Source organism: Salvelinus fontinalis, chromosome 26, assembly GCF_029448725.1.
Source record: "Salvelinus fontinalis isolate EN_2023a chromosome 26, ASM2944872v1, whole genome shotgun sequence".
Lineage (NCBI taxonomy): Eukaryota > Metazoa > Chordata > Actinopteri > Salmoniformes > Salmonidae > Salvelinus > Salvelinus fontinalis.
The window spans coordinates 24,228,466-24,241,202 of record NC_074690.1 but is presented as its reverse complement, the minus strand read 5'-3'; the positions used below and the strand labels follow the sequence as shown (position 1 = coordinate 24,241,202).

The window sequence follows — 12,737 nt, the reverse complement described above, 5'->3', positions numbered from 1 at the left end:
CAATATTTCTTACGTGTAGCTGTGATCTCGTAGGGACAGTTGAGGCGTGCGTCCCCGCAGGGCGATGAACTCACATACATATGGAACAGAATACCGTCTCTCAGTCTGTATACTGACTCTTTGTCTCGCACAAAAATCGACTGCTCCAAACTGCCTGGCCGGTTGCTAAACAAGGAAATTGTGTTATGATCATTTGAGTATGAACTTTTTAAGAAATGGTAACGTGTAGCCAGGGGCCTTAATTGGGTATAAAAGCCTAGCTCAACACCAACAATATAAAATAGGCTACTAAAATCATTCCAATCCTGATTGAAAGGCAAATGCAATTTATAGGAATTAGAGGCTGATTTTAGGACCATGCGGACGCCCGGGAGCGGGAGGAGAGGCTGTTAGTGATTTAGAAAATGCGCATCGACACTGCTGCAGAGAACGGGACTCGCAACTTCGCCGTAGCTGGATTGAAGTGGGGTATTTTGAGGGAATCTCGCAGGGAACAGCGCAACTTTTTCTCAAAACAGTTCACACTGTAGTAAATGGCTTTGGCTCACCCACCCTCAGCGCCCTTGTCACTTTGTCCTACCCTAGGTTTAGCTGAAATGACGCACCTGTGTGTAGCCTAATCACCCAGATAGATATTTTGAGATGAAATGGGATTTTTATGTTCAACATTTCTCTACTTCAATCATCCTTGTGCACTTGATGTTGGTGGGAATACACATTTAATTATTCAGGTATTTAAAAAGAACCTCTAGTACAAAATGATACTAGAGGTGATTTTGAAGTGATGGTTCAGGGGCATAACAGAACAGTTACATGAAGTGGCTCTTTTTAAAATGGCACCAAAACATCAGCGCAGATAGGTAATAGCTGATATTACATTGTTCACTTGTAACTTCAATTCAAAGGTACAAAAGCAAAGATTCTTCAACTTCATCCTCAGGGCTAAGGCCTTGATTGCATCCCAAATTACACCCTATTCCCTTTATAGTGCACTACTTTTAACCAGAGCCCAGGGCCCTAATCAAAAGTAGTGCACAACATAGGTAATAGGGTGCCAGTTAGAATGCGACCCTTGTGTACAGATACAGTGTATGACCGTATGTATACAGTATATTACCAGAGGAAGAGCTCCAGTTGGGCATAGAGGAAGCGGAGGAAAGCCCTCCTGGTGGTGACCTCAGCATGGCAGTCATTAACCGCCCAGCCCTGGTCACTGACACACTCTCCACTGATACACTTGGTCCCTGTCCCCAAAGACACCACCTGGGCTCGCCTCAGATCAAAACCTGACCACAATAGGAGACAAAAGGTCCTCTTACTAACCAACAACAAACAAAAATCAGCACAGTACACCTATACAATAGATTTGTGAGTATCTAAATGATACCCAATTCCCTATATAGTGCACTGTTTTTTTGTTTTACTTATTTGGACCCTATGGGGCCTGGCCAAAAGTAGTGCACTACATAGGGAATCGAATAGGGTGACATTTGGGATACACCCCAACTCTTGTCTTTTTGGATATCAGTTACAGTAATTTGGCCTCAGACACAGGAACACTCTCTACAAATAACTTAATCTAATTAAAATATTACTGTAAAGATGGCAAAATAAATGGCTTCTGAATAAGAAATGACTCTAACAGGACAGAATATAATGCACCAGTCTCCTACTATATTGTTGTCTTGTTACAGCACCTCATGAAATATTTACAAAGATGTAATGACATTCTTATCTCATCAATGGTAGTGGTATAAAGCTGCATCTTGTGTTGCAGAGCAAGCTGAGCAACTGCTTATTTTACTGTGAGGAATTCTATATGAATGAGCTGGCAGGGATTCCTTTTGGATTCACTGCCCTTTGGGGCAGCATTACCTGGGAAGCACTGTGCCCATAGAAATAGAATGAATAGAAAGTAATTAATTCTAATTCTATGGTTGTGCCCACGCTCTCATCTTAGGTATTCTATTAGATCCGGGGAGCTCTACTGTTTTTGAAGGAGAGTTTCCCATGCTGGCTTCAACTGAAGTCGCTTATGTGCACTCCCAGTCGACTGGCTTACTGTGCTCTATACAGACCTATATTCAAAGGCATTTGATTAATTTACGACTTCTGCTGGTATCTACAGTTGTATAGGGAGAGATTTTATTTTTAAATTGGACTTGTTGAATATTTTACTACCATATTAAAAGTCAATGAAATGTGTCATCATGGTTGCATCCCAAATTGGCTCTGGTTAAAAGTAGTGCATTATACAGTACCAGTCAGTACTCATTCAAGGGTTTTTCCTTATTTTTATCTATTTTCTACATTGTGGAATAATAGTGAAGAGATCAAAACTATGAAATAACACATATGGAATCATGTAGTAACTAAAAAAGTTTTAAACAAATCAAAATGTATTTTATATTTGAGATTCTTCAAAGTAGCCACCCTTTGCCTTGACAACATCTTTGCACACTCTTGAAATTCTCTTAACCAGCTTAATCTGGAATGCTTTTCCAGTAGTCTTGAAGCTTGGAGGTGTGTTGGGTCATTGTCCTGTTGAAAAACGAATGATAGTCCCACTATGCGCAAACCAGATGGGATGGCATATCGCTGCAAAATGCTGTGGTATCCATGCTAGAATTCTAAATAAATCACTGACAGTGTCACCAGCAAAGCACCCCCACACCATCACACCTCCTCCTCCATGCTTCACTGTGGAAACCACACATGCAGAGATCATCCGTTCACCTACTCTGCGTCTCACAAAGACACGGCGGTTGGAACCAAAAATCTCAAATATGGACGCATCAGACTAAAGGACAGATTTTCACCGGTCTAATGTCCATTGCTCGTGTTTCTTGGCCCAAGCAAGTCTCTTCTTCTTATTGGTGTCCTTTAGTAGTGGTTTATTTGCAGCAAATCGATCATGAAGGCCTGATTCACGCAGTCTCCTCTAAACAGTTGATGTGTCTGTTACTTGAACTCTGTGAAGCATTTATTTGGGCTGCAATCTGAGGTGCAAATAACTCTAATGAACTTATTCTCTGCAGCAGAAGTAACTCTGAGTCTTCCTTTCCTGTGGCGGTCCTCATGAGAGCCAGTTTCATCATAGAGCTTGATGGTTTTTGCGACTGCACTTGAAGAAAAAGTTCTTCAAAGTTCTTTACATTTTCCGCATTGACTTACCTTCATGTCGTAAAGTCATGATGGACAGTCATTTTCCTTTGCATATTTGAGCTGTTCTTGCCATTATATGGGCTTGGTCTTTTACCAAATAGGGCTATCTTCTGTATATCACCCATACCTTGTCACAACAAAACTGATTGGCTCAAACGCATTAAGAAGGAAAGAAAATCCACAAATTAAATTTTAACAAGGCACACCTGTTAATAGAAATGCATTCCAGGTGACAACCTCATGAAGCTGGTTGAGAGAACGCAAGAGTGTGCAAAGCTGTCATCAAGGCAAAGAGTGGCTACTTTGAAGAATCTCAAATATAAAATATATTTTGATTTATTTAACACTTTTGTGGTTACTACGTGTTTTCATATGTGTTATTTCAAAGTTATGATGTATAAAAACAATGTATAAAATAGTAAAAATGATGAAAACCCCTTGACTGAATAGGTGTGTCCAAACTTTTGACTGGAACTGTATATATAGGGAATAGGGTGCCATTTGGACGCAGTCCATAGCCTACCTTTGGTCATTACGATGCCTGCCAGTACTTTGTGACGTCTGTGCGACTGGGAGGTAGTGCAGCAACAGTCAGCCAGCTCACTGTGTTTCTCTCTCACCAAGTGGAAGATATACTCTGCAAAGCACTGTTATCACACAAGTGGATGGATCACTGACAAATCAAACAGACAGCGGCCAAGATAACATCTATGTTCACATAAACATCCACATAGTGGAGCAAACAAACGTTTACCTACCAAAACAACCAGATAATAGTTGACATTATCCCATATGGGCTCTGGTCAAAAGTAGTGCATTATATAGGGGCTCCTAAGTGGTGCAGCGGTCTAAGGCACTGCATCTCAGTGCAAGAGGCGACACTACAGTCCCTGGTTCGAATCCAGGCTGAATCACATCCGACTGTGATTGGGAGTCCCATAGGGCGGCGCACAATTGGCCCAGCGTTGTCTGGGTAGGCCGTCATTGTAAATAAGAAGTTGTTCTTAATAAATCTTCTTCAGGATTGGTGGGTCCTCCACGGGACGGTTGAGCTAACGTAGGCTAATGCAATTAGCATGAGGTTGTAAGTAACAAGAACATTTCCCAGGACATAGACTAATCTGATATTGGCAGAAAGCTTTAATTCTTGTTAATCTAACTGCACTGTCCAATTTACAGTAGCAATTACAGTGAAAGAATACTATGCTATTGTTTGAGGAGAGTGCACAGTTTTGAACTTGAAAAGTTATTAATAAACATATTAGGCACATTTGGGCAGTCTTGATACACAATTTTGAACAGAAATACAATGGTTCATTGGATCAGTCCAAAACGTTGCGCGTACACTGCTGCCATCTATTGTCCAAAGTCAAAATTGCACCTGGGCTGGAATAATACATTATGGCCTTTCTCTTGCATTTCAAAGATGATGGTACAAAAAAATACAAAACAACGGTTTGTTTTTTCTTTGTATTATCTTTTACCAGATCTAATGTGTTATATTATCCTACATTCCTTTCACATTTCCACAAACTTCAAAGTGTTTCCTTTCAAATGGTATCAAGAATATGCATATCCTTGCTTCAGGGCTTGAGCTACAGGCAGTTACATTTGGGTATGTCATTTTAGGCAAAAATTGAAAAGAAGGGGTGGATCCTTAATTAACTGACTTACCTAGTTAACTAAATGTTAAATAAAAAAAATATGTATCAGGGAGAGTTGACAAAGAAGAAACCTCTGTTAGATTTATTGAAAGCACTGTCACAAGGTTCATCCTAAATGGTACCCTATTAAGAACAAATTCTTACTTACAATGATGGCCTACCCCGGACAACGCTGGGCCAATAGGGCGCCACCCTATGGGACTCTCAATCACAGCCAGATGTGATGCAGCCTCGATTCAAACCAGGGACTGTGGTGACTGAGATGCAGTGCCTTAGACCGCTGTGCCACTCGGGAGACATACTGGACATACATTATTACATGAGTATTATATGCTAAGTATATCTCAGAATAATGAGATATTGACAATGTTTAGTAGCTAGTTGATTACCAATAATAATTAAGAGGCTAACTCATCCACATAATTTACATAATTCATACAATACATAATAATTCAAGTTATCGTCCCACCCATCCCCTGATATCAAGCTTGGAGAGATGAATGGAAAGGAAATATGTTGTCTAAATGGGGATGCACAAGGTCATGTGTAATGATGCATAATGAGCGTGTTAAATAATTATCTGTCAGATTAATATGCTCTTCACACCTCCCGCTCTTAATTTCAATCTCCTTCAGTCTGGGGCTCCTCCTTGATCACTAATAGGCTGTGATGATAATGTTCATTAAGGTGTCTAGCTAGATGCCTGACTTTGAGGCACTTTTTGGAGGGCTAGGGATCAGGAAAAACCCAGGATGTGTCCAAAAACCCAGGTGATGCCATCCTGAACGGTTACATCACTGCCTGGTATGGCAACTGCTCGGCATCTGACTGTAAGGCGCTACAGAGGGTAGTGCCAACAGCCCAGTACTTCATTGGGGCCAAGCTCCCTGCCATCCAGGACCTATATAATAGATGGTGTCAGAGGAAAGCCCATAAAATTGTCAGAGACTCCAGTCACCCAAGTCATAGACTGTTTTCTCTGCTACCGCACGGCAAGCGGTACCGGAGCGCCAAGTCTAGGACCAAAAGGCTCCTCAACAGCTTCTACTCCCAAGCCATTAGACTGCTGAACAATTCATAAAATCGCCACTGGACAATTTACATTGACCCCCCCCCTCCTTTTGTACACTGCTGCTACTCGCTGTTTGTTTGTTACCTATGCATAGTCACTTCGCCCCCACCTACATGTACAGATTACATCAACTAGCCTGAACTCCTGCACACTGACTCAGTACCGGTGCCCCCTGTACATAGCCTCGTTATTCTTATTGTGTTACTTTTTATACTTACTTTTTATTTTAGTCTACTTGGTAAATATTTTCTTCCTCTTGAACTGCACTGTTGGTTAAGGGCTTGTAAGCATTTCACGGTAAAGTCTACACTTGTATTCGGCGCATGTGACAAATAAAGTCTGATTTAATTTCTTAAGTAATTTTTCCTCAATTCCTTGCATCCTCTCTCCTCACCTCCTTCTCAAATTGGAGAAGAAGTTCAGAAGGGAGGGATTTTAGATCTTCTCCTCCAATACGTTTGAGAAGGAGATGAGGAGATAGGATGCAAGGAATCAAGGAAAGACTATTTGAGAAGAGACAGTTTGTCTGCTAGTAGCCAAACAAGAGCCTATGTCTTGTGGACAAACTCTCCATCAGCCATGGTAAAGCTTGCCTTCCTTTCCATTGACATGTCACACTCATGGAACTAAACGTCTGGGACAAATCGACATACATTCTGAAAGCACACAGATGAAAAAATACTACAGTTTAGTATAGAATTCTGTAATACACTGTAGTACACACTGAAGTATCGCTCGATCATGTATAGTACTTACTACAGAATGTTGTAGTAGTAGAATACTACAGTTTTATCCGCAAAAAAACACTGTAGTAAATACTACAGTAATGTCTGCAAAAACACAGGTTTAGGAAAATTAGCTTTTTGAGTATACTCAAGGAGAAAGCCTCCACTTCTATGTCAAAGATAATAAAACAAAAACACTGTAGTAAATACTACAGTAATGTCTGTAAAAACACCACATTAAATACTACACTAGATTACATTCAGCAAAAACACTACAGTAAATACTACAGTATACTGCAATCTGCAAAAGTACTACATTAATTACTTTAGTATATACTACAGTTCTTTTACTATAGTATTTATACTATAGTTAACTGTAAATACTACAGTATACTACAGTAAATACTATAGTATTCACTGTAGTGTTTCTGCAGATTTACAGTGAATACTACAGTAAAGTCTGCAAAAACACTATGGTGAATACCATAGTATTTATACCATAGTGTACTATTGTATTTTTGTATGTGTGCATAGCAGAAAAAGATGACAAGAGGTGCAGCTTTTCTGAGGCCAGACAGACATAACAGGGTTGTTTAGCTGCTGTGGTTGGGCATGCAGGACAGGACATCGTTAGTCCTCAGGCTCCTGGACATGGAAGGCATATTGATATGGTGCACTCCATTTGGTGGCAGTCAGAGCACCTCAGACAAATTCAGTAGGACCATTTAAAAGATGGGATGGATGCTCATACTGCAGCTATATAGTCAAAGGACAGGATATGTCCAATAACCCTGTTCAACCTGGGTACTTCAAAGAGGATGTGAATGAAATCGAGGCATAAAAAATGTAATGCACTGTGATTGTTATATCCAACTTACAGCAAATGTAAACACTGTATCTCTCAACATTATATTTATTTTAGAAAATACTGAATATCAGTCAAAATTGAATATACAGGCTTGACCACGATTGCAAAATAACTTAAGATTAACAATTCTAACTTCCCATAGCAATATAAAATAGTATAATTTCCCTTCCAGCTTAGAACCCTTAAAGTGGTTCAATTGGCCCTTTATCTACTTCCCCAGAGTCAGATGAACTTGTGGATATAATTGTTATGTCTCTGCATCCAGTATGAAGGAAGTTAGAGGTAGTTTTGCGAGCCAATGTTAACTAGCGTTAGCGCAATGACAGGAAGTCTATGGGTATCTACTAGTTAATCTGACTCTAGGGAAGTAGATAAAGGGCCTCCCGAAGTATCCCTTTAAGTTAGTAATGGTACTCACCTGAGGTAGCTGTGCACATTTGGCCCAGCTGGCAGTATTGCTGATGCTCCTCTCAGGACCCAGACTGATGTTAAACAGGTCCTGTAGGGCTGAGGCTGCTGCCTCGGCTTTAGCCAGCCTCTTACTGCGCCCACAGCCCTCAAATACCCTTCCATCCACCCGTACTGCCATCACAAAGCTCCTGATCGGCCTGCCTTTCTTTCTCTCTGTCAGGCAGACGTACCTCAAGCCTGGCATTAACTCATTGAGCAGAGCCACAGGCCTCAGTTCCCCGACGATAGCGGAACCGATCCTCTGCCTCTTCTGATTGTCTGAGGACATCAGGTCAAGGGTCAGGCGCACTAGTCTCCCATGGTTACAGATACTGGAGAGCAACTCCTGTCCCTTTTTCACTGTTCTGTAGAGTTGTGCTTGTGCTGGTGGTTCCTCGAACTGCAACTCCTTTCCCCCTGTTCTGTGATTAAAGATTTGGTCTTCCTGTGCTTCTGGCTGAAACTCCTTGAAGAGCGTGTCGGGGACGAGATCGGCCTGATCTGAGGTGAAGTCTGTTGCTGCTGTGGTGTTGATGAAGTTGAGGTTTCCCATGGTGATGTGAGCCTGATGGGCGTTGGGGAACTGGATGAAGGACCTAAGAGCAAGCTCTGCTGCCCTCATCTTAGCCTTCTTCTTGGTGGGGCCTCGGCCCTCGAACCTGAGACCGTTGACCTCTACTCCTACAGCGAACACAGGGGCGTGAACTGGCCCTGTCTGAGACACTATCTCATACTGTAGACCTGGTCTCAGCTCATTCAAATGCACCAGGGCATTCTTCTTTGTGACAGACCAGGAAGTCATCATTGTCTTCTGACAGGTGGCATCACTCCCACGCGACGCTCGTCCCCCAACCCACCGTGCAGACGGAGTCGTGGCGCTATCTGACGTGAGACAATGGGCCGTCCTCTTACAGATCAATTGGAGTTCGTAGAGAAGCCTGTCTTTTCCTTCTACCAATGGCTGCTTCCTCTGTAGAGCAGTAGTCCTGGAGAGCCCTCTGGAGATGTCAGTGTAAAGAGCTGATGGATGATGTGCAGGTACCATGGTACAGTCCACTGTCGTCTTTCTTTTGGAGATGTCAGTGCAAAGAGCTGATGATGGATGATGTCCAAGTTGTAGTATGGTGGAATAGTCCACTTGGTTTCTGCTGTCGCGGTTCTCCTTCACCTCAACGCTGCTGGTACCTGTTCCCAAATCAAGTCCAGAACAAACATAGTTGAGGAAACCTTTATGATTTGTCACATTTGGTTGATGAGATTTTCAAAAAAAGGAAACTACTGGACATGGGAGAGCTTAGCAAAAGGTTACGGGGGTGAGATGACCTGAAATATACTGCTTTTACAAAATGTGATGCTGTTTTCAAATGAATCACAATACCTTGCTCTTGTTAAAGTTTTTAGAATTGATAAACTGATACATTGCTGGTGTGCTACTCTGATTGAAATGTGGTGTGAGTGAATAGCATGGAAAGGGAAATATATAAATAAATTACTTGAAGTGTCTCCATGGTCTCTTGATGTTGTTGTCCCAATATCTCTAAACTTCATGGGGCCGATGAAAGATGACAACATACTTGTTCTCTCTGAAACACAACAGAGACAGGCAGTTACTGGGGAATCCACACAAAACATGACAAACCCCAGATAGGTTAACCCACATAAGAGTGTATTTTCAGCACCATTATGTCATCTCCAAAATAGTTTTTGTCATGATGGAAGAGGGTTAGATATAGATTAATATAATGTACATATGAAATACCTCTACTGTATGATCTATATTGAGTTCCATATATTCAGAGCCCAAATATTATTTCCAGAAAAAAAAAAAAAAATGAAATGGACTGAAGTAAACACTTTTATGGTAATAATGCAAACTTAATGTGTAAATCTGAATGTCCATTAGAATTATGCTGGCTGAAGGGATAGAGAGAAAACAAAACAGGTTTATAGCCAACTGGAGTAATTGAAAGGTGTAGCTGATAAGACCAGAGGATTTCACACAGTGTCCCATTAATGGAATCCCTTACGACAAATCAGCCAATCAAACTAGTTTTATGTAGCCTAGTTGTCTCCTAAATGTTTGCAGATTGTATAGACAGCCAAGCAGTTTATTTGTTTGTTTTATCAATGATGTTTTGTTAATAGACAAAGAACTGTTAATCTGTTCACACTTTTTTTGAGCAGATGTGTTATTTTACCAGATAGAAGGAAGAATCGCATGCTGATGACAATTGTGGGTCACCTTAGTGACCAATAGTTCAAAGCAATGAATTTTCAAGTTAAAAGCACAGGGTGGTAAAAAAAAGGGGTCCATGGTCCACAATACTTATATTGTACGTACAGTATGTATGTACACTGTATGTATGTATTACATAGATGTATTATGTTGATGTGTATTTTAATATTGCATCTGGAATGTTCTCAAATTCTTTTAACTTCTGTAGATGGATAGCATTGGTGACTGTTGTAGCTACCATCAGCTATAAACTGTCCAAGAAGTTCAGCATGTTCTTGCCCTTGAGGAAAGACAGTACGCATTAGAGAAAATCACACAAAACATTTTAAATTATGCTTAGCAAATGAGATTATCCAAAGCTGTCAGGCCTCACACATTGGATGGGAAGCGGGCGCTTTTCACTTTCCTTGCCATGCCTAATTTCATTATTATATTAAACATGCTTCATTAACAATGACGGGATTAACCAAGTTTGCCTCAGGAGTTTTAAAATAATCAAACTGGAATATGATGCTGTGATATCAGATTTTACCCTTAACATGTAATGTACATAATGTGATTCTCCAATGAACCCTCGGGTTTGTGGAGCTGTGATCGTGTGATGATAAATTATGAAAAGTGTAAACAGTGCCCTACAGTAGGAACAAATGGTGCCATTTCATTAGGTTGAGAAGGCAATGTATGGGAGAGAGAAATATGTCAATTCAGCCTCATAGCTATAACTAAATATAACAACTAGGGGACTGTCACAAGATGAGAATAATAGGGGATGCTGTCTCCAGAAATATCTGAGATAGGGCTAGGTCGAGATGTTTGACAGGTGGAGGAAAGCTGCAACTTCAAATTAAATCAAATCAAACTTACTTCCACAAATGAGTTCTGGTGAAGAACGACTGACATGTCTCTACTTCAAGATGGTGAGGGACCTTACATACCTTCCAGAGTGCAGTGTCTTTTAGCTATTGTATTACGCAGCAGGGAAAGGTTTCATTAGAAATATGACTGTTTGCCTTGAATTCACTGTATTGTATTTAGTGTATTCAATATTGTATACTGTATTTAACAGCATTAAGCTTAAACTGTTACAGGTAGTGTATATAGCTAAGTCCTTGTTTCCTGTGAGGGTATAGTCAGATTAACCTGAATTAAATCTAAAGGCACAGTCTAATACACATCTTGCTAACGCACATGTAATCCACCCAGAATGGGGATGAGCTAAATGCCTAGGCTACTGTCGGCTTATAATATTACTGGTTGTATCTAGTCTTCATGTTAACCCTCACATTCTTTATAATTGAGACTAGAGTTCTATCTAGCGTCTTTGGCTTTCAAACTGACAATTTGGTGCTTGCTTTGAATAAGCATTCTCTTCTATCAAGTCAGTTAATAATGATGGAGTTCAGAGAGAGACAAAATACAGTTGTATGTTTTTGATTTCAGAGTAAATGACCCCATAGGCTGCAAGAATGAGGTACAAAAGTACAACCTTCCCCTGCCGCACCAGTTGAAAAGCCTTAGAATTACATCATTGCAATTACATCAAATTTTCTCTGTGTTTTTGGTTCCCATCTCATTTTTCTGCATTTAATTTACTCAAATTTCACAGGAACTGCAAAGTGTCACAGTGAAGTATGTGCATTATTTATCCAATTACTTTTCTATAATACACTTATTAGCTTATCAGGTCTGCTGACATGCAAAAATCTGAATTTTAATTAGTGAAAGTGACAGTAATATAAACATGCTGTTGTTGGTGAGGTGGGTTTTTCTGTGTCTAAGCTTAAGTTTAACTGGTGTAAACGTTGGATATGACCTACTATCCAGCCACCTCTTTTTCCTACTTCCCCTGATCTACTTCCTTTCTCAGACTCTATGTGCATGCCAAATGGCACCCTATTCCCTATATTGGGCCAAATGTCACCCTATTCCCTATATTGGGCCATGGTCAGAAGTGGTGCACCATACAGGGAACAGGGTGCCATTTGGGATGCAGACTCCCAGTGCTGCTAATTGGTGGTGCGACAGCAGGTAAATCCCAGTGAAATTTGTGTCTCTGGGTTCAGGGGCCACAACCCAGGCCATCCCACAGCACTGCTGCACCAGTAATATAACAACCCAGGCCATCCCACAGCACTGCTGCACCAGTAATATAACAACCCAGACCATCCCATAGCACTGTTGCACCAGTAATATAACAACCCAGGCCATCCCATAGCACTGCTGCACCAGTAATATAACAACCCAGACCATCCCACAGCACTGCTGCACCAGTAATATAACAACCCAGACCATCCCATAGCACTGTTGCACCAGTAATATAACAACCCAGACCATCCCATAGCACTGCTGCACCAGTAATATAACAACCCAGGCCATCCCATAGCACTGTTGCACCAGTAATATAACAACCCAGACCATCCCATAGCACTGCTGCACCAGTAATGTAACAACCCAGGCCATCCCATAGCACTGCTGCACCAGTAATATAACAACCCAGACCATCCCATAAAACTGCTGCACCAGTAATATAACAACCCAGGCCATCCCATAGCACTGT

The 12,737-nt window shown here is 41.0% G+C and overlaps 1 protein-coding gene across 1 annotated transcript in view; it reads right to left on the bottom strand.

Annotated features, from left to right (window-relative positions):
- LOC129823977 (double-stranded RNA-specific editase B2-like) overlaps positions 1-12,737 on the bottom strand; it is a 37,371-nt gene that overhangs the window by 6,558 nt on the left and 18,076 nt on the right. Inside the window, exons 2-6 of the mRNA XM_055883177.1 lie at positions 9,438-9,527; positions 7,913-9,129; positions 3,689-3,812; positions 1,118-1,286; positions 14-165 (exon numbers count right to left, since the gene is read on the bottom strand). Of these exons, the coding sequence (XP_055739152.1) occupies positions 14-165; positions 1,118-1,286; positions 3,689-3,812; positions 7,913-9,129; positions 9,438-9,527 (1,752 nt within the window). The remainder of the gene's footprint in view (positions 1-13; positions 166-1,117; positions 1,287-3,688; positions 3,813-7,912; positions 9,130-9,437; positions 9,528-12,737) is intronic.